Source organism: Odocoileus virginianus, chromosome 7 (assembly GCF_023699985.2).
Source record: "Odocoileus virginianus isolate 20LAN1187 ecotype Illinois chromosome 7, Ovbor_1.2, whole genome shotgun sequence".
In the NCBI taxonomy this organism is placed as follows: domain Eukaryota; kingdom Metazoa; phylum Chordata; class Mammalia; order Artiodactyla; family Cervidae; genus Odocoileus; species Odocoileus virginianus.
In genome coordinates this window covers 56,745,195-56,768,870 of record NC_069680.1, presented here as the reverse complement: position 1 = coordinate 56,768,870, position 23,676 = coordinate 56,745,195, and the positions used below count along the sequence as shown (strand labels likewise).

General features: G+C 36.5%; 1 protein-coding gene across 2 annotated transcripts in view; it reads left to right on the top strand.

Annotated features, from left to right (window-relative positions):
• CTNNA3 (catenin alpha 3) overlaps positions 1–23,676 on the top strand; it is a 1,809,955-nt gene that overhangs the window by 1,194,299 nt on the left and 591,980 nt on the right. For both annotated transcript variants that reach the window (XM_070470726.1, XM_070470725.1), the window contains exon 11: positions 1,303–1,459. In XM_070470726.1, the coding sequence (XP_070326827.1) occupies positions 1,303–1,459 (157 nt within the window). The remainder of the gene's footprint in view (positions 1–1,302; positions 1,460–23,676) is intronic.

The following is a 23,676-nucleotide window of genomic DNA, read 5'->3' as shown; positions in this document are numbered from 1 at the left end:
CTTCTCTCTTCAAATTCTCTCCCACCCATGCTGCCCCCTTCACTGTGAAGCCTTGCTAAAATTCCATGCCTTATCCCCCTTCTCTGCTCTATGTTTTCTTCTTAATTCTTATAATCATAGAAGAGACCATATATTTTTATTAAATTCACTTACTAATTGCCTGGGCCTCACAGGTGGCTCAGTGGTAAAGAATTTGCCTGCCAGTGCATGAGCCATGGGTTCTATCCTTGGAGCAGAAAGATCCCCTGGAGAAGGAAATGGCAAGCCACTCTGGTATCCTTGCCTGGGAAATGCCATGGACAGAGGAGCCTGGTGGGCTACAGTCCATGGGTCACAAAGAGTCAGACATAACTGAGCAAGTGAGCAAGCACTAATTGACTATCTCTCCTAACTGGGATATGAGCTCCATGAAGACAGTGATTTTTTTTCTTGTGTCTTGTTCATTGAAAGAAAATGAAAGTGAAAGCAGATCAGTCACGTCTGACTCTTTCCAACCCCATGGATTGTAGCCCTCCAGGCTCCTCTGTCCATGGAATTCTCCAGGCAAGAATACTGGAGTGGGATACCATTTTCTTCTCCTGGGGATCTTCCCAACCCAGGGATCAAACCTGGGTCTTCTGCATTGCAGGCAGATTCTTTACTGTCTGAGGCACCAGGGGAGGCTTGTTTACTGCCATATCCCCAAAACCAAGAACAGTGCTTGATACCTTCAAACAAACAAACACAAACCAAAAACCTCATAATATATGTGAAATATTGAATGATGATGAGTGGACAAATGAAAGAATTGATCAACAATGAATATCTACTGGTAAAATTCTTCAAGTCCTCAAGGAAGTCAAAGCTTTTCTTCCTGTGATTTGCATACAATGAGGATTCACTACCTACTTGTGCAAAGTAAATACAAACGACCAGTTAAGCATTATTCTTTCCTGAAACCTTATCTTAGAATTGCTGCTGAAGGTGATCTCTCTACTCGCTAAAGACTGTCAATCATTTATGTAATTATGGTATGTATTGCATACTCTACTGAGCTGGAGTTATATGATCTCTTCATTAAGTCACATGCAATCACTATATAGGCAGATATCTATTATCTTTGTTATCTCTTGCAGTTCTTAGTACATTGATGCTTGATAAACAGTTCTAAAATTAATTACCAAAAATAAAATTAAACTATTACCAAAAGCAAAGGAGTTACACATGAGGGCATAAACAGATCTAATTAAAAAAAAATTGTCATATGCACAATGATAAGTATTCTGAAATAAATCACCAAGTGAACATTCTGTATTTTTATAGATTATTAATGCTGCACTTGCTTTGGCTGCAAGACCCAAAAGTCAAGTGGTCAAAAAAACCATGGAAATGTACAAGCGCACATGGGAGAATCATATCCATGTCCTCACTGAAGCTGTAGATGACATTACAAGCATTGATGACTTCCTGGCTGTGTCTGGTATGTTTTTTATCTTTTAATTTCTGTGTTTGCTCTTGTCATTTTCTGCAATAGGATGATACTAAATATAATTAATTTTATGAAATATTATGAGACTTTTTTTAATGATAGCCTTTCTGGAAGCAAAGAGCTACTATATATGATCTAGGATAATGAGTCTCATGCCTTGTAATCCATACATATCCACAATTTACACTCCCTCTGAAAGAAACCTCTATTCATGGGCAAAGGATAATTGAAAATAGTGGCTGGAAATTTTAGGCATTTCCTGGCTTTTCAAATAAATCATCATTTCCCGTCTCTTAATAGTTTTATCTCTTGATTTTTCTCCACATTTTTTTGAACCAAGTTTTTCTTTGCTCAGAAAAATAAAAGTAGGAAATAGGAAAAAATAAAAATAGGAAAACTCTTTATTGATTTGAAATATAACACATACTTCAACTACCATATGTGTTTGAGTAGTGGTGTTCTAAAGAATAAAATAAGTCTAAATGTGTATCTACATCAATAACAGACATGTTTGAGATTCCATGTGAAACCTAGATGATTCTTTCATCACATAATAGAATACAAGATTGTGAAGTTCCTCTCATAAAGCCATATTCTCAGAAACATAACTCAGGTTTTGATTATACTGTTGTAACAGCAAAGAACTAAATATTTTTAATATTTTTTTATTTTCTTAAAAATACCTCTCATTAAATTAATTACATATTTTTTGAGAGATAGATTTTCTTGGAATGTGATGATCCTTTTTTATAAAATGAAGTTTCTCATGAATTTCAAACATCATTTTATATTTTTAAATGTTTCCTGATTGTATTTCATCTACCTTATTAATTTCATTATATACGTATATATTCTCATCCTGAACAATAGTAACCTAGTGTATTTTCTTAACATAGTAATGAAAAGAAAATATGTGCTAGTTAACTACTTTGAATTTGCTTTATCCCTTTACAGCTAAAAGTTTGAAAATAATAGAAAATGAACAGGAATAATATGCCTCGATACCACTATTCAGAAATAGCAACTACTGGTATCTAGTCTATTTCCATCCAGCAGTCTTCATGCTAGATGGAAATAAATGTTTTCAAATTATTGTGTCATTACGTCTTTTATAGGTAATAGTTGGCTGAATTTTCCCACATTATTTTATTTTTTTCAAAAAAAAGTCATATATATCTGTTCTTTTATTTTCACTTAGATAAATTTTAACTACTGTAAGCAATACTTAAGCATATTTTTGTCTATTTTCTATCTTCTGAGTATAGACTTTGCAATGTGAATTCAATCAGTATCTTTTATTTGGTCAGTCTTTTGTAATTTAGTTGTTAAATGCTAAGTTCTGTTTTTCAGTTGGTTCTTTTGGTTACAAGGTGAAGAAACCTGCTCATAGTGGTCAATATAAAGGCAGTTTATTATAAGTCGTTTGATGACACAGTAGGGAGAATCTCCTGAACATACTAGAACAGGAGCCATAATCACATGATGAGAAAAGTGAGCCTGGGATCCCAGGGGAGCCTGGGATCTGAGCAGCTGTGTAGGTCCTTAAAGTAGAGGCTCACGGCTTTCCTTTTAGTGCTGGATTCACTTATCGGGCAACCTCTGAATCTGCTCCTTTCTGTGAAAAAAATTAAGCACTTAAGAATGTTTCGCCTGCATGTAAGAGAAAACTCATACAAAAGTTGCTTAAATAACAAAAATCATTAGTTATTTCATGTCATTAGATATTTAAGATAGTAGACTTACTACTCCTAATACAGTAGAGGACTTGGATAGGAATAGTCCCTGCATGTGGGAAGGAGTATCTTATCACTAACATTTTTTTAGAATTGCCAGTACAGGGTAGTGACAAAAAGTGAATATTTAATGTGTTTCATTATTGTTTTTAAAATTCTCTGCACAGAGGGCATTCAAATATTTTCTGTTCCTGGGGTGGACAGTTCTTATTTTCCTGCCCTTTGATTGGTTGTGATTCAGAGTTATTCGGTTTGCTTCAGTTCAGTTGCTCAGTTATGTCCGACTCTTTGCGACCCCAAGGACTACTGCATGCCAGGTCTCCCTACATCACCAACTCCCAGGCTTACTCAAACTCATGTCAATTGAGTTGGTGATGCCATCTAACCATTTCATCCTTTGTTTTCCCCTTATCCTTCTGCCTTCAATCTTTCCCAGCATCAGGGTCTTTTCAAATGAGTCAGTTCTTTGAATCAGGTGGCCAAAGTATTGGAGTTTCAGCTGCAGCATCAGTCCTTCCAGTGAATATTTAGGACTGGTTTCCTTTAGGATGGACTGGTTGGATCTCCTTGCAGCCCAAGGGATTCTCAAGAGTCTTGTCCAACACCACAGTTCAAAAGCATCAATTCTTTGGCATTCAGCTTTCTTTACAGTCCAACTCTCATATCCATATATGACTACTGGAAAAACCATAGCCTTGATTGGATGGACCTTTGTTGGCAAAGTAATGTCTCTGCTTTTTAATATGCTATGTAGGTTAGTCATAACTTTTCTTCCAAGGAGCAAGCATCTTTTAATTTCATGGCTGCAGTCACCATCTGCAGTGATTTTGGAGCCCCAGAAAATAAAGTCTGTCACTGTTTCGATTATTTCCCCATCTATTTGCCATGAAGTAATGGGACCAGATGCCATAATCTTAGCTTTCTGAATGTTGAGTTTTAAGCCAACTTTTTCACTCTCTTCTTTCACTTCATCAAGAGGCTCTTTAGTTCTTCTTCACTTTCTGCCATAAGGGTGGTGTCATCTGCATATCTGAGATTATTGATATTTCTCCTGGCAATCTTGATTCCAGGTTGTGCTTCATCCAGCACAGCATTTCTCATGGTGTACTCTGCATATAAATAAGCAGGGTGACAATACATAGCCTTGACGTACTCCTTTCCTGATTTGGAACCCATCTGTTTTTCCATGTCCAGTTCTAACTGTTGCTTCTTTACCTGCATACAGATTTCTCAGGAGGCCAGTCACGTGGTCTGGTATTCCCATCTCTTTAAGAATTTTCCACAGTTTGCTGTGATTCACACAGTCAAAGGCTTTGGCATAGTCAATAATGCATAGACCATTTGTTTGTTAACCATTTACCAGCACTCAGAGCCCATCATGGAAATCCCATTTCCTTTTGCTATCTATTGGTCCAGGAGTATGACTGATATAGGCATCTGGGTTTCTGTTGTCCTTCTCTCACGTTACATCTTAAAGAGTTACACAGTATAACTTAAAGTAGGAGGGTGAGATGGCTTGTTGGCTTTAACATACCAAGGAGGAAATCTTTCCCAGATAATTTCCATCAGATCTCCTCTTGTCATAGGTCAGAGTTTGGTCCTGTACCTACTCCTGAACAGATAGATGGCAAAAGAAAATGGGATTTCCATGATGGGCTCTGAGTGCTGATAAATGGTTAACAACTGGCTGTAGCCAGAGAGAATAATAGTCCTAATTCATATTACTTGCTTGATTTCTGTGACACAAATACTCCCACACTGGCAGGTTTCCAACTGCCACTGAACTCTGAATTGGGAAGAGATGCATAAAAATAGCTCTTGTGAGCTGACATAAACTTATCCTAGCAGTTCACTGGACTTAGACCAGTCATAATTCAACTTTTCTGACTAGTTACTTACTATACAAACAAAATTAGAGATTTTATCAGCAGGATCAAATGGGAAGTGGATGTTAACTAGAGAAAAAAAAAAAATATGTTTGCCCCAAACTTAGTGGATGACTTAGTGGCTCCCACTGCTTTCTTAAGTTTCTGTGTCTTCATAAATTTACTTTGTGATAGCTTAGCCTGAGCTCTAGTGCTGTTTCTCATTACATCCAGTTCCCGCAGATAATATTAGCAAATAGGGAGTGTCAAAAAGGACCCTTCCTCATTGGGCTCTATCCTTGGTAAGAGCACAGTGATGAATCTTACTCATGACAAAAGCATTTCTTCTTGAAGAAAGAAGAGAAGGAACACCTCAATGGAGACGTGAGCCAAGCCAAGAGAGGCATGCGTGCTAGAATGAGGTACAGAATTTTTAAGATAGGGCTTTTGCATGTTCATCTGGGTGGGTGTGGACTGACAGTTTTGATTGACAGTTGCAAGTTATGTAACAACTGGCTCTATTGTGCATGTCTTTCTCATAATTCAGTCTGTTATAATCAGATGTATGTATGTATAGATGATTTATGAACCTTTAATAGACTTCTGGCTGCCTAAGGTCACTTGAGGACACAGCTATGCATCAGGGGCACATGTACCAGAGCGGGAGTGGTCCCTGTGGTTAGTTTGCATCCACTGTGCACATAGGTAACATGCTCTGGAATTGTACAAGTCTTTGTGGTTATTTTATAGCGTATCTATGAGCTCTCTTGGGCTGCACTGGAGTATGTCCAGGGTGAGGTTTGAGATCAGCTTGAATCTTTTTTGACTGGGCCACCCCTAGTTGCTCCTGCCTAACTTCCTATCTAACACTAATGGCTTCTCAGAATTTTCCCAGTCAAATAAATGAGAAAGAATTTAGTTGACTCTATGCATATTTTTAGTACCAGGTCAGAAGTCCTAAATTCAAGATCATAGGCCAACCTATGGATGAGTTACCTTTCTTAAGATGGCTAATCATAGTCACAATCTGGCAGCTTTTGTGTGGGACAGATTTTGAATGACCTCTCTGGTACTACTTTACAATTATCTTTTTAAAACATGCTGTTTGTATTCACAGTTTCTCTGTTTGCCAGGTAGAGTGACTGACTGGTTAGTTCATAGGATTTAATAACTATGAATTACCTTGAGAATATTATATTTTCAAATTTTTAAAGCAGGCATTTCATCTTTTTTGGATTTTCTTCCAGTAGTTGATAACAATGCTAAATTATTTTGATGTTTTTATAAGAATAAAGACTAGGGGTCTTAAAACAACAAAATTCTGTAAGGCAATTATCCTTCAATAAAAACAATACATTAAAAAAATAGGGGTCTTGAAAGCATTCTTACTTTCTCCTGAGTCAATTGTTAAAAGTATGGATCCTCAGGACATCAGTTCTCCATATTTATATATGTAACATACATATATACATATATATATATATATATAGTATGTATGTATATATATATATATATATAAATATATATAAATGAAGCCTAAATTCAGTGAGAAAATATTCTTGGACTTTATTATTTTATTTTCATTAACAAAGGAATAAATCACATTCATAAGATGTTTGTCTTATATAATGTTTTAGCATGACTAGATCTTCCAATATGGATCAGTAGCTCTTGGAATAATGGTATTTTTTAAATAAAATACCAAATATCTTTGGGTTTTCTATTGCATTTCCAAATATAGTAATATCATTAATGATTTTTAAATTATGTGTTTATATAATCACAGGTTTTCATATACAGAAGTGAAAATGCCAATTTTTAAAAACCATTTTTGTTTCTTGCTGTATACAGAAAATTCCAAAAATAAGTGCAATCAGTCCTTTTTTGAAAATCATATGGAATATAGCTACCTCACAAAGTTATTATATATAAAAATTTTATGTGCAAAAATAAAATGAAACAGTGACCCAAATCCACTTTCAAACTAAGTTCTCTGACATACAGTTGTCTGAAAGAGGCTCTTTTCAGTTTAGTGTTAATTTATGTAATACTATCAGTGTCATCTTACAAGTAGTTAGAAAAGAATCTTCAGAATGCATAGGTCCCAAAACTTTTGTCTTATCACTCACTATAGGGATTATCCCCACACCATTAACTGCACATTTTGTCATTCTCTGAAAACACTGTAACAAAACATCTGTCAGAAATAGCTGGTCTGAAAATTCTTTGACCACATCAAGTTCTATCCTATGTTTAGAAAGACATGATAAGATTTGATAAACTCTGTCTTTATAGTCTACCATGGGACCTGATATCACCAGTTATCCATGAGGGAGTATAAAAATATTTAAGATCTCTGTTTAAGATGTGTGAGTTTCTAAGAGAAAACATATTAACACATGAATCAGCCTTTTGAACTATTGTATTAATTGACTCATAGTGAGCTATAATCCCAAGGAATTGAATTTAGAAGAAGGAAACTTTGATAGAAAAGGGAATGACTTGGACCATAAGAGCTACTCAGTAATTACTAAGAACTGATTAAGTATAAAGTTTTGTGAAGATATGGTTTTTGTTTCACTTATTCTTTCATTTACTCATTAAATATTTACTCATTAAATATTTACTGCATAGTTTTAAGTGCTAAACCTTGCAAAAGTTACTGGAGACTTAATAATGAATAAAAGTGAAAAAGATAACTTGCAAGACAGTCATAATGATGGAGATTATTGGAGAGATGAGACTACATGAACAATGGAGGCAACCACTGACAAGGATCTGGAATTTTCTAAAGAGGAGATTGACTACTTATTGGTTAGAATTAGTACTGCTGTTCCTTTACTGTAACAGGTTTTTTCATTTTAAAGATAATATCTTATCGATTCTCTGTGAATTATAGTATTGAAGGATACTTGAAAATTTTCTTTATTCCATATCCTACATTTCTCTTTAATGTCCGTGTCCGTTGCTATCACTCCAGTTCAAGCCTCTGTCTCTTACTTGAATTGTCATATAACCTTTCTAATTGATCCTTCTGCTTCCAAAATTTTGCTTGAAGGTTTTTAAGTAGGTATTTATTGAATGAAAAAAAAAAAAAGTATTCACCTTCTTACTAATAATTCTTCAAGATTGATTTGGGAGGATTTATGTCTTATGCCTTCTCATATGGACTGTGAAGAAAGCTGAGCGCCGAAAAATTGATGCTTTTGAACTGTGGTGTTGGAGAAGACTCTTGAGAGTCCCTTGGACTGCAAAGAGATCCAACCAGTCCATCCTAAAGCAGATCAGTCCTGGGTGTTCATTGGAAGGACTGATGCTGAAGCTGAAACTCCAGTACTTTGGCCACCTCATGTGAAGAGTGACTCATTGGAAAAGACCCTGATGGTGGGAGGGATTGGGGGCAGGAGGAGAAGGGGACGGCAGAGGATGAGATGGCTGGATGGTATCACCAACTCAATGGGCATGAGTTTGAATAAACTCTGGGAGTTGGTGATGGACATGGAGGCCTGGCGTGCTGCAATTCATGGGGTCGCAAAGAGTTGGGCACGACTGAGTGACTGAACTGAACTGATGTTATGCTTTCATTAAATGTATTCAGTCTTGAAATGAATATTTTCTTTAAAATTCAAATTATGAAAAATACACGAATTAATCATTACAGTTTTCTGCGACTTTGACTTAGTGACACAAATGTAACTCTGTTACTGCCATCAAAAATGCTATAGCAAAGCCCTCTGTGTTCATGAAACTATAGTAAACATGAGCTTTCAGTTCAGTTCAGTTGCTCAGTCATGTCCGACTTTTCATGACCCCATGGACAGCAGCATGCCAGGCTTCCCTGTCCATCACCAACGCCAGAAGTTTACTCAAACTCATGTACATTGAGTCAGTGATGCCATCTAGCCATCTTATTCTTTGTCTACCCCTTTTCCTCATGTCTTCACTCTTTCCCAGCATCAGGGTCTTTTCCAATGAGTCAGTTCTTTGCATCAGGTGGCCAAAGTATTGGAGTTTCAGCTTCAGCATCAGTCCTTCCAATGAATTTTCAAGACTGATTTCCTTTAGAATTGACTGATTTGATTTCCTTGCATTCCAAGGGACTCTCAAGAGTCTTCTCGAACACCACAGATAAAAAAGCATCAATTCTTTGGTGCTCAGCTTTCTTTATGGTCCAACTCACATCCATACATGACTACTGGAAAAACTATAGCTTTGACTAGATGGTCCTTTGTTGGCAAAGTGATGTCTCTGCTCTTTAATATTCTGTCTAGGGTTTTCATAGCTTTTCTTCAAAGGAGCAAGTGTCTTTTAATTTCATGGCTGTGGGCACCATCTGCAGTGATTTTAGAGCTTAAGAAAATAAAATCTGTCATGGTTTCCATTGTTTCCCTATCTGTTTGCTATAAAGTGATGAGACCAGATGCCATGGCATCTATAAAGTTTTATCTGAATCATTTGACAAAGGAAAATGAAAGTAAATTTTCTTTTCCTTCTCAAGTTAATTCTAAATTGTTGCTGTTTAGTCGCTAATTTCTGTCTGACTCTTTCTGACCCCAGGGACTATAGCACACAAGACTCAGCAGAAAGATTCAAATGTTAATTAATTGGCCACAAACTAAGCATTATTTAATCTCATATAAAGTTTATGGACTAGGTGTTGGGATAAAAAAGACCCACAGCACATATCTATGCAATGATTAATTAAATAATTATAACCAACTATTTATTATCTCACATTCTTTTATGTATCCCTTCAACACCTACTTGAAATTTTAATTGATTAAAGGCATCATGGTGTAAAATATATCCTTTTAACATTGAGATTTGAAATTGTTGTTGTTTAGTTGCTCAGTTGTGTCTGACTATTTGTGATCCCACGGACTAGCCTACCAGGCTCGTCTGTCCATGGGGTAGCCATTTCCTTCTCCTGGGGATCTTCCTGACTCATGGGTTGAACCCACATCTCCTGCAATGGGAGGTGGATTCTTTACTCCTGAATCATCAGGGAAGCCTGATATTTGAATTTATATTCTACAAAAAATGAATTTTGATAAAAGTGTATGGGATATCAACTACATGCAAAGCAGTTTGCTGGGAAATGGAAGATGATGCAAAGAAGGAAAAGGGACAATATTTGCTTTCAGGGAACTCAAATACTGTGCAATTAATGATGGTGGGGATTTAGGGAAAGATTGATAAGGAGATATCAGGATATTGAGGGAAGGATTGTTAAAGAGATAGTGGTTAAACTGAACTGTTGAATTTAACCTGGAAGAAACTGAAATAACAATTCAGAAAGAGAGAAAAGCATGTGAAAATGCATGGTGCATTTGAGGGACAGCATAGTGGCTGATATTACAGGAACAGAGGGTCCATCTGGATTAATACTGAACTCAGAAAATCAACAGGTGACATCATATAAAGCCCTGAACATTTTTAAGAAAATGTAAATTGTCTACAATTTTAAATGGGAGTGGCATCAATATTTCAGAAAACTAACACCAGATGCTGAGAAACATTCTTATAGAAATAGATAGTTTAGCACAAAACAATGCTTTCTTTGCTCTCAGAAGTGAAAATAAATTCAATATAAAGTAGGTATTCCCTCACTCTCTCTAGCCCTCCTCCAAGAAATTAAAACATAAGACTGACACACATATCCGAGACATGACAATAGGAAGGTGAGGTGAAAGCCATTTTGTTGTCTTAAACTTAAGTCAGGTTGAAAACCCCTGGTGTGAATTTAGTAGGAAAAGGAGCGCTGCCTCGTCAGAATAGCCCTGGGATGACTTGCAGCCAGGATATTGCATGCCGTTGGCTAAAATCAGGAGACAGTCTTGTGGTTGTAAGTTTTTTACTCTCTGTCCTCTGTGATTATATTTTCATGTGATGGTGTATGGCTGTCATTGCAGAGACTCTAGACAAATTATACACACAGTTTTACATAAAGAATGACAGGGAGAAAGGTTACATTAAAAAATGATTGAATGAGCTCCCCCAAAATAGCCCATCATTGCTCTACTGATAATTATGTTTTGAAGTTCTGCCTATACTTACATGACTGAAGAGTAGTTTGGGCATTTGAACTGAAATTAAACATACATCATTCCATGTACTAACATGCAAGTTCACTCAGTGCTCTCATTTGAATGAACAGTAAGTATACAGCAGGATTGTTGTTTGAATGTTATAAATTCAGTATTTAGAAAGTCTGTAATTAGGAGTTCTATTTTGACTTTATGAAAATCAGTTAGATTTAAGAATTTTTATCATAATTCTAAGGCAGAGCTGTCATAAACATCAATAATCCTATTGATAAAATAAATAGCACCAATCACTTGCATTTCAAATTTGTATTGAGATATTTTTTAAAAATTCCTAAATTCTGCAGATGTGTTAACTATGTACTTACAAAGGATATGAAAGATAAAATAGATCTTTAAGTAAGTATTTCTTTAAAACTGTCTCAGTGAGTACATGAACAGTTCTTGATAGCCATAGTATTTGCCATAGCCAGATATACTGACAGGAACTTTTAACAAAAACAGAGAATTAAAGTGCATCTCAAAATTTCATTTGTGTTTAGTTATTTCTGGGCAGTGTTTCAACTCTAAGCATATGCATTTGATCAATGTAATATGAATGATTTAAAATCCTTCATATGGTGAATCTTGTGGACATTTTATGGTCAGATAAGGGATTACATGGGAAGTTTATCTTTGTGACATGATGCCTACTCCCTGTCCCCAACGACCTCCCCACTCCACCTGCTAATGAGTTTAAGAGGTGCTGAACATAATAAAAGATATATATGACAAACCCACAGCAAGCATCACCTTCAATGGTGAAAAATTGAAAGCATTTCCCCTGAAATCAGGAACAAGACAAGGGTGCCCACTCTCACCACTACTATTCAACATAGTTTTGGAAGTTTTGGCCACAGCAATCAGGGCAGAAAAAGAAGTAAAAGGAATCCAGATAGGAAAAGAAGAAGTGAAATTCTCTCTGTTTGCAGATGACATGATCCTCTACATAGAAAACCCTAAAGACTCTACCAGAAAATTACTAGAGCTAATCAACGAATACAGTAAAGTTGCAGGATATAAAATTAACACACAGAAATCCCTTGCATTCCTATACACTAACAATGAGAAAACAGAAAGAGAAATTAAGGAAACAATACCATTCACCATTGCACAAAAAGAATAAAATACTTAGGAGTATATCTACCTAAAGAAACAAAAGACCTATACATAGAAAACTATAAAACACTGATGAAAGAAACCAAAGAGGACACAAACAGATGGAGAAATATACCGTGTTCATGGATTGGAAGAATCAATATTGTCAAAATGGCTATACTACCCAAAGCAATCTATAGATTCAATGCAATCCCTATCAAACTACCAACGGTATTTTTCACAGAACTAGAACAAATAATTTCACAATTTGTATGGAAATACAAAAAACCTCGAATAGCCAAAGTAATCCTGAGAAAGAAGAATGGAAGTGGAGGAATCAATCTGCCTGACTTCAGACTCTACTACAAAGCCACAGTCATCAAGACAGTATGGTACTGGCACAAAGACAGAAATATAGATCAATGGAACAGAATAGAAAGCCCAGAGATAAGTCCACGAACCTATGGTCCCCTTATCTTCGACAAAGGAGGCAAGGATATACAATGGAAAAAAGACAACCTCTTTAACAAGTGGTGCTGGGAAAACTGGTCAACCACCTGTAAAAGAATGAAACTAGAACACTTTCTAACACCATACACAAAAATAAACTCAAAATGGATTAAAGATCTAAATGTAAGACCAGAAACTATAAAACTCATAGAGGAGAACATAGGCAAAACACTCTCCGACATAAATCACAGCAGGATCCTCTATGACCCACATCCCAGAATTTTAGAAATAAAAGCAAAAATAAACAAATGGGACCTAATGAAACTTAAAAGCTTTTGCACAACAAAGGAAACTATAAGCAAGGTGAAAAGACAGCCTTCAGATTGGGAGAAAATAATAGCAAACAAAGCAACAGACAAAGGATTAATCTCAAAAATATACAAGCAACTCCTCCAGCTCAACTCCAGAAAAATAAATGACCCAATCAAAAAATGGGCCAAAGAACTCAACAGACATTTCTCCAAGGAAGACATACAGATGGCTAACAAACACATGAAAAGATGCTCAACATCACTCATTATCAGAGAAATGCAAATCAAAACCACAATGAGGTACCATTATACGCCAGTCAGGATGACTGCTATCCAAAAGTCTACAAGCAATAAATGCTGGAGAGGGTGTGGAGAAAAGGGAACCCTCTTACACTGTTGGTGGGAATGCAAATTAGTACAGCCACTATGGAAAACAGTGTGGAGATTTCTTAAAAAGCTGGAAATAGAACTGCCATATGACCCAGCAATCCCACTTCTGGGCATACACACCGAGGAAACCAGATCTGAAAGAGATACGTGCACCCCAATGTTCATCGCAGCACTGTTTATAATAGCCAGGACATGGAAGCAACCTAGATGCCCATCAGCAGACGAATGGATGAGGAAGCTGTGGTACATATACACCATGGAATATTGCTCAGCCATTAAAAAGAATTCATTTGAATCTGTTCTAATGAGATGTATGAAACTGGAGCCCATTATACAGAGCGAAGTAAGCCAGAATGATAAAGACCATTACAGTATACTAACACATATATATGGAATTTAGAAAGATGGTAATGATAACCCTATATGCAAAACAGAAAAAGAGACTCAGATGTATAGAACAGACTTGTGGACTCTGGGAGAAGGCGAGGGTGGGATGTTTCAAGAGAACAGCATCGAAACATGTATATTATCTAGGGTGAAACAGATCACCAGCCCAGGTTGGGTGCATGAGACAAGTGCTCGGGCCTGGTGCACTGGGAAGACCCAGAGGGATCGGGTAGAGAGGGAGGTGGGAGGGGGGACCGGGATGGGGAATACATGTAAATCCATGGCTAATTCATTTCAATGTATGACAGAAACCACTGCAATGATGTAAAGTAATTAGCCTCCAACTAATAAAAATAAATGGAAAAAAAAAAAAAAAGAGGTGCTCTTGAGCATTCTGAAAGACCACTTTTCAGCTACAGATGAAGGGGTTTTAGGCAGGAAAAGCAGGCTGATCTCTCCCTATATGCTCTGCAAAAGTCTTCCTCTGGACCCATAAAGAAGCATGCCTCCTGCCACTCGTGTGGGTGCAGATACAACGTCTGAAAATATGAAGCCATGTATCTGAGTTTGCAATTTTGTGTTGGCATAGACTTAAGGACTTTGATAGCATCCTAAGGGATTTTTATTAAGAAAACAATAAAAACTTCCACGTACAGAGTGGCTCCAGAGCTTGTTCTATGAACAATTTATGTATACAGAACAAAAGCAGCCAAGAACTAGCTTTTCAGAAAGCACATATAATTATCACTAAAATGTCACCATTAAAAGAACTGTTATAGATTAGACATCAAAACAATGGATTTTATCTCTTGAATTTATGCAAAGCATAGAAAGAAAAGAGTCTGTTTAGAGAGGGTTAACTATGCTTAGAAGTGACAAGTCTGCCAGATCCTACTGGATCTATGATCTTCAGGAAATAAATGAACCTCTGACTCACTAAATGCTCTCCTCTAAAATGTTAACAATTATATCATTTTGCTATTGTCTGAAGGTTTGTGTCACTGAAAAATTCATATGCTGAGATACCAATGCATGTGTGCTTAGTTGTTCAGTTGTGTCCACCTCTTTGTGACCCCATGGACTGTACCTTTCCAGGCTCCTCTGCCCATGGAATTTTCCAGGCAAGCATACTGGAGTAGGGTGCCATTTCCTACTGCAGGGAATCTCCCTGACCCAGGGATTGAACCTGGATCTCCTGTATCTCCTAAATTGTCAGGCAGATTCTTTACCACTGTGCCACCTGGGATATTATAATAATATCCAGTGTGAAAATACTAGAAGGCAGGGCCTTTGGAAGGTTCTTAGGTCATGAGGGTGGAGTCTTCATGAATTAGATTAGTATTTTCATAAAACAGATCCCACAGAGATTCCTAGCCTCTTCCCCCACTGTGAGGCTATAGCAAAAGGCATTGGGTGTAAATAGAGGGCTTTGCCTTGATTTTGGATTCACAGCCTCCAGAAGAGTGAGAAATAAATTTCAGTTGTTTATGAGTTTACTTCACTCGACCCCATGGACTGATGTAGCTCACCAGGCTCCTCCGTCCATGGGATTCTCCAGGCAAAAACTACTGGAGTGGGTTGCTGTTTCCTTCTCCAGTGACACTCTCTGCTGCTACTGCTGCTGCTAAGTCACTTCAGTCGTGTCTGACTCTGTGCGACCCTGTAGATGGCAGCCCACCAGGCTCCCTGTCCCTGGGATTCTCCAGGCAAGAACACTGGAGTGGGCTGCCATTTCCTTCTCCAATGCATGAAAGTGAAAAGTGAAAGTGAAGTCGCTCAGTCGTGTCCGACTCTTAGCAACCCCATGGACTGCAGCCTACCAGGCTCCTCCACCCATGGGATTTTCCAGGCAAGAGTACTGGAAAGGGGTGCCATTGCCTTCTCCGAATGACGCCCTCTATGTCCATCCATATTGCTGCTAATGGCGTTATTTCCTTCTTTTTTATGGCTGAATAATATTCAATTATATATGTACCATATCTTCTAACTCTCCTCTGTTGGTGGACATTTAGGCTCCTTACATGTCTTGGCTATAAATAGTCAATAGTGCGTCAATGAACATTAGAGTATGTGTGTGTTTTCAAATTATGTGATTTTTTTTTTTTTTTTTTTCTGGACATACATTGGGAGTGGGATTGCTGGATCATATTGTAGATATTTTACTTTTTTCAGTAACCTTTAATACTGTTCTCCTTAGTGGCTGTTTTAATTTACATTTCTACTAACAAGGTAGAAGCGTTCTCTTTTCTCCACAACCTCTCCTCCACACTCTTTCCATCATTGTTTGTAGATTTATTTTTGATGATGGCCATTCTGAAAGGTGTGAGGTGATACCTCAATGGAGTTTTGATTTGCATTTCTCTAAGGTAGTGATGTTAAACCTCTTTTCATGTGCTTTTTTTCCATCTGTCTGTTTTTGTTTTTGTTTGAGAAATGTCTATTTAGATCTGCCCATTTTTTGATTGGGTTGTTTGTTTTTTGATATTGAGCTGCATGAACTGTTTAAATATTTTGGAGATTAATCCATTTTTATTCACTTCATTTGCAAATGTTTTTTCCCATTTTGTGGATTGTCTTTTCATTTTGTTGGTGGTTTCCATTACTGTGCAAAAGCTTTGAAATCTCTTGTATTCTTATACACTAATAATGAAAGATCAGAAAGCAAAATTAAGGAAGCAATTCCATTTACCATCACATCAAAAACAATAAAATGCTAAGGAATAAACCTATCTAAGGAGGTAAAAGGACTGTGCTCTGAAAACTATAAGATGCTGATAAAAGAAATCAGAAATGACAGAAGCATCTGGAACTTCCTTGAATTGGGGAGAAAGATGTACCTAACTCTTAAGCATTGTTACTCATTCAGTTGTTTATTCAAATAATTAACAAAATCTCAAGTTCCTTCTTCTATGAATCCTTTGGCCATGTGGACCATTTTGTATGATCATGATAGAGCAAAATAATTATCCCTTTGAGCTAGACTAGATATGGTTTGGGTGAGTATGAGACTCTTATCCCTCTTCAGAAGTTAATGAGATTCTGAAGAATTTAAAGCTAAACAAAAGAAGCATCCCAAAAGAACACCACTCAAAATATCAGATGAGTGAAAAATTCAAAGAAAGAGAAGCAAACACACATCATGGATGTGTGAAGATTGTCAGGTTTTTCTTCATTTCGGTGCCATAAATAGTGCTTGATATACACAGCAGATACTTAATAATGGTTTCTTTAAATACTTTTTACTTAATAAACTCTCATTTGATTTCTATAGATGTAACCTCCAAGTGATCTAGGGCAGATTTTACTCTCTTTATATCTCAGAGCCTCCCAACACAGGCGTTAAGGCAAAACCAGATTGTATATGTAGCATAACTATTTCAGGCAACTGCAAAAATTAAGAACAGCTATGCAAAGTGATTTTTTTCTTTTATTTTGGTGTAGTTCTGTATCCAAATCAAGGCTTCTCCTTGATATATAATTACACAGAATGATCACACTGTACCTTTCACTGGTGTAAAAGATGAAGCTCATTTCCTGTAGTGCTAAAGGTTTATATGCCAGGATCTTTATATCCTAATATAATATCTGATTTACTTTAATTTTGGTTTTTAAGTTCACTGAACCTAAATTTTTTTCTGCTTAATTAGGCACTAATAAATGATACAAAATGTGGAGTTTAAATATGTTTCAAACATTTATGACACTAACCTAAATATTGTCACGATAGTAGATGTGAAAACTTTAATGTGCCTTTGAAAAAATATCTGTGAACCAAATGAAAGTCTTGTACGTTACCACATTTTTAATGTGACATGGCTGAGTGCTACTGCATTGTCATAATTTTAAGTAGAAAGTATAAATTCATTTTATCTGCTAGTGACATATGTAAGAAGTATAAAGAAGCACAAATTTATTATGATTCCATTGAAAGTTCAGCATTTTTCTCCTCTAAATATATAATAAGCATATTTTATGTAGATTCCTTACTATTGTCTTCTGTTTCTTAAATAAAATAAATTAAAACTGATACTATTTTATTTTTATTGTCAGAAATATTACTTATTTAGCAAACAGGACTAAAAGTAATTTGTTGGGCAACTAAACATAGGTTGCACTCACTGGTAATAAAATATCACAAATCTACTTTTTTTTAAAACTCAGATAGTGACACTTTATTATAGGGAATAATTTAAAATACTGTTGCATCACATAAATTTGGGAACTGACCCTCAGAACAAAGAGATATAGGCATAGTTTTAGATACATAAATTTCTTACAAGGATAATCTAATTCCTATTGGACTTTTATTATCTATATCTTCTGCTTTACAGTGGGTAAAATGATAATTCTCTTTTTATTTCTTTAAAAAAAATCCACAGGTGTAAATGATATGTTGAAAATCAAAATATATGTTTAATTTGTATTGATATTGGCCTGTGGCATATTTTACAAAGAAAACAGAGGAAAATATGACTTTTGTATTGCTGCTTTTCCTATCAGCAACCAAATGACCTTTATCATCTTAAACACTAGTATCTGCCAATCAGGGTAAGCTTGATTATTAAAAGAAAAAATAGTGTTACAAAGTGCCTATTCCAATCATGTCATTTTCTGCCCTTTTCACCATATTAATCTCAATATGCTGAAATCCTATCCTTAGACAACCATTTTATCCTTTAATCCTTTTTCTCCTTTAAGCCTTTCTGTGGCCTTCCCTTGTGGCTCACATGGTAAAGAATTGGCCTGCAATGCAGCAGATCAGGGTTTGATCCCTCGGTTTGGATGATCCCCTGGAAAAGGGAATAGCTACCCATTCCAGTATTCTTGCCTAGAAAATTCTATGGACAGAGAAGCCTGGTGGGCTGTAGTGTATGGAGTTGCAGAGTCAGACACTACTGAGCACTATCACTCTCACCATGATCCTTTAAAATTTTGAATTTGTTCCATAACTTGACCACAGTTTGTTGTGATCCACACAGTCAAAGGATTTAGTATAGTCAATAAAGCCGAAGTAGATGTTTTTCTAGAATTCCCTTGCTTTTTCTATGATGCAACATATCTGGGCAATTTGATCTCTGGCTCCTCTGCCTTTTATAAATCCAGTATAGCTGGACGTTCTCAGTTCATGTACTGTTGAAGCCTGGCTTGGAGGATTTTGAGCATGACCTTGCTAGTGAATGTTGCTGTTCTTCAGTCTCTCAGTCATGTCTGATTCTTTGTGAACCCATGGACTGCAGCATGCCAGGCTTCCCTGTCTTTCACCATCTCCCGGAACTTGCTCAAACTCATATCCATTGAGTTGGTGATACCATCCAACTATCTCATCCTCTGTTGTCCCCTTTTCCTCCTGCCTTTAACCTTTCCCAGCATCAGGGTTTTCCTTAATGAGTTGGCGCTTCGCATCCGGTGGCCAAAGTTTTGGAGCTTCAGTTTCAGCATCAGTCCTTCCAATGAATGATTCAGTGTTGATTTACTTTAGGATTGACTGGAGTGATCTCCTTGCTTTCCAAGGGACTCTCAAGAGTCTTTTAAAGCATCACAGTTCAAAAGCATCAATTCTTCAGCACTCAGCCTTCTTTATGATCCAACTCTCACATCCATACATGACTACTGGAAAAACCATATTTGACTAGACAGACCTTTGTCAGCAAAGTAATGTCTCTGCTTTTTAATATGCTGTGTAGGTTTGTCATAGCTTTTCATCCAAGGAGCAAGCATCTTTTAATTTCATGACTACAGTCACCATCTGCAGTGATTGTGGAACCCAAGAAAATAAAGTCTCTCACTCTTTGCATTGCTTCCCCATCTATTTGCCATGAAGTGATGGGACCAGATGCCATGATCTTAGTTTTTTATCATGTGAAATGAGTGCAATTATTCAGTAGTTCTAACATTCTTTGGCATTGCCCTTCTTTATAATTGGACTGAAAGCTGACCTTTTCCAGTCCTGCGGCCACTGCTTTTTTCCAAATTACTGGCATATTGAGAGCAGCACTTTAACAGCATCACCTTTTAGGATTTGAATTGCCTCCAGTAGAATTCCATAACCTCCACTAACTTTGTTCAAGTGAGGCTTCCTAAGGTCCATTAGACTTCACACTCCTGGATGTCTGGGTCTAGGTGAGTAATAAGACAATCATGGTTATCCAGGTCATTAAGATTTTTTTATATAGTTCTTCTGTGTATTCTTGCCTGCTCTTCTTAATATATCTTATACTTCTTTTAGGTCCATACTATTTCTGTCCTTTATTGCGCCTATCTTTGCATGAAATATTCCCTCGGTATGTCTAATTTTCTTGAAGAGATTGCTAGTCTTTCCTGTTCTATTGTTTTCCTCTATTTCTCTGCACTCTTCACTTAGTAAGGCTATAAATTTTACCACTTTATGCCTTATAAATACTTTATGTTTTTCCTTTATTATTTTAAAAGTCCTGGAGGGCAGGGATGCTATTGTTGGGTGAATTGTGTTCTCCAAAATTTATGTTTAAGCCATAACCCTTAGTACCTCAGAATGTAACTATAAAAGGACCTAGAGTCTTTAAAGATGTAAGTAAGTTAAAATGAGGTTATTAGGTTGAGCCCTAGTCCAATATGACCAATGTCTTTATAGAAGAGAAAATTAGGGCATAAACATGTCCAGAGTGTGAAGACCAGGTGAAGATATAGGAAATCTACAAGCTAAGAAGAGGCATTAGAAAGAACAAACCCTGTCCATACCTTGATCTTGGACTTGCAGCCTCCAAACTGAGAAAATAAATCTCTGTTGTTTAAGCCAACTAGTCTGTGATAATGTGTTAAGGCAGCCCTAAAAAATAATACAGTTGTAATTTATGTATGTTTGCAGACCATTTAGCACAGTATTTTACATCCAATAGTATCTCAGTAAAGGTCATTAAATTGATTTGTTACATAGTTTATTCACCGTGAACTAAAATAAAGTTTTGTTTCAGTGAAGTAGAGAATCACTGAGATGATTTCCTCTTTGACCCCTAACACAGAAGAAATAAATGAAAACCATGCTTCAGTGATCCAGCCTTACTTTCTGACTTGTTTCTTTAGTGTCCAAAACTGAATTTACTTTTGGCAATTGTGGAAATTTGAAATGATGTCAGAATCTTCTGATTTGTCCAATACTGACGGAATCAAATTCTGCATCAATCATTTCATAGCGTTTGTTTCTTAATTATTATAGTAAGAAAATAGTGATTATGACATTAATCAAGTCAGAAATCACTTCATTATTATAGTTTATGTAGATGTACCATTTTAAAATATAGTTTTATTAGTATATATATATATATATATATATATATATATAATCTCTGAATAGTAAAATAATTTCCTTATGAGTACCTCACCAGATTGTCCCATGGATCAAAATGAAACAAGGTTCATATTTTGATATTAGCATTATTTTCACAGTTGATAATAGTCACGCTAAAAACAGTTTCCTTAGGACTTTAGTGAAAGGTTTTCATTATGACATATATGGCATATGACATATATGACTTATCTAAGTATCCAGTTAACTGAAGGAGAATCTGAAAGTGATATAGAAAATAAAGGGGAAAAAATAGGATCTCTTTTTATTTATCACTCTGTGCTATCAATTTAGGAGATTTTCATAGATTGCTGTCATTACTGCCTAGTGGAAGCAGTTTTAATTCATGAGCTAAATAAAATGAATTCTAGTGTATTTTCCTTCTGCAATGAAGCTTAGCTGAATTTCTGAGTTATATAGGCACTTTTATATCCTGTTAATGGTTCAGTTCAGTTCAGTTCAGTTCATTTGCTCAGTCATGTTGGACTCTTTGCCACCTCATGGCCTGCAGCATATCAGGCTTCCATGTCCATCACCAACTCCCAGATATTGCTCAGACTCATGTTATTCGAGTCAGTGATACCATCCAACCATATCATCCTCTGTCATCCCCTTTTCCTCCTGCCTTTATTCTTTCCCAGCATTGAGGTCTTTTCCAATGATTCAGTTCTTTGCACCAGGTAGTCAAAGTATTGGAGTTTTCAGCAACACCACAGTTCAAAAACATCAATTCTTTGGCACTCAGCTTTCTTTATGATCCAGTTCTCACATCCATACCTGACCACTGGAAAAAAACATAGCTTTGACTAGACGAACATTTATTGGCAAAGTAATGTCTCTGCTTTTTAATATGCTGTCTAGTTTGTCATAGCTTTTCATCCAAGGAGCAAGGGTCTTTTAATTTCATGGCTGCAATTACCATCTGCAGTGATTTTGGAGCCCCCCACAATAAAGTCTGTCACTGTTCTCATTGTTTCCCCATCTATTTGCCATGAAGTGATGGCGCCCAATGCCATGATCTTAGTTTTCTGAATGTTGAGTTTAAAGCCAGCTTTTTCACTTTCCTCTTTCACTTTCATCAAGAGGCTCTTTAGTTCCTCTTCCTTTCTGCCATAAGGATGATATCATGTGCATTTCTGAAGTTATTGATATTTCTCCCAGAAATCTTGATTCCAGCTTGTGGTTCATCTAACCAAGCATTTCTCATGATGTACTCTGTATATAAGTTAAGTAAGCAGGGTGACAATATACAGCCTTGATGAACTCCTTTCCTAATTTGGAACCAGTCCATCGTTCCATGTCCAGTTCTAACTGTTGCTTCCTGACCTGCATACAGATTTCTCAGAAGGCAGGAAAATTGGTCTGGTATTCCCATCTCTTGAAGAATTTTCCACAGCTTGTTGTGATCCACACAGTCAAAGGCTTTAGTATAGTCAATGGAGCAGAAGTAGATGTTTTTCTGGAATTCTCTTTCCTTTTCTATGGTCCAGCTGATGCTGGCAATTTGATCTTTGGTTCCTCTGTTAATGCTTAGTGCGATATAAGAAATCACAGCTATGGCATTAATTACTACACTGATCTCTGTATCTCCAGAGACTAGTGAAATATTATATAAACAGTAGCTTTTGTTTTTATCCTTAACCACAGTCTCTTTATTTATTTTTTTTAATCTAAATGTATACATTTTATTTTATGTAAATGTTGTCATAGTGTATTACAGTATATTATAGTTTCATAACAATTTTTTTGTTAACTGTATATACTAAATAACTTTCTAAGTTAACTGTTGGTCTACAGGTATCATGCGTAATGCTTTATTGTATGGATATACCATGATTGAATTAACTCATTTCTTTGTTGGATACTTAAATGGAGCTGCTTATTCATTTTTTTAAGCTGAAGTTAATTTATATATGATACAACACACAGATCTTAAGTGGTTATGTAGCTTTGAGTATACAACAAGTTTTGACAAATGTATATACATGTAGCAACCACCATCGTCAAGAGATAAAACATTGCCATCAACCTAGAAAGCTCCCAGGTACCTTTTCTCAGTCATTCACCCCATCTTGCTCCCAACCCCAGGCAATCACTGAGCTGTTTTTTGTCTGTGTGGATTAGTTTGTCTTTTCCAGAGTGGAAATGGAGTTACATGTACATGCTGTTTTCTCTCTGTCTTTTTATTTTTTTATTTTATTTTTTTTCCATTTATTTTTATTAGTTGGAGGCTAATTACTTTACATCATTACAGTATTTTTTGTCATACATTGAAATGAATTAGCCATGGATTTACATGTATTCCCCATCCCGGTCCCCCCCCCCACCTCCCTCTCCACCCGATCCCTCTGGGTCTTCCCAGTGCAACAGGCCCGAGCACTTGTCTCATGCACCCAACCTGGGCTGGTGATCTGTTTCACCCTAGATAATATACATGTTTCAATGCTGTTCTCTTGAAACATCCCACCCTCGCCTTCTCCCAGAGTCCACAAGTCTGTTCTATACATCTGAGTCTCTTTTTCTGTTTTGCATATAGGGTTATCGTTACCATCTTTCTAAAGTCCATATTT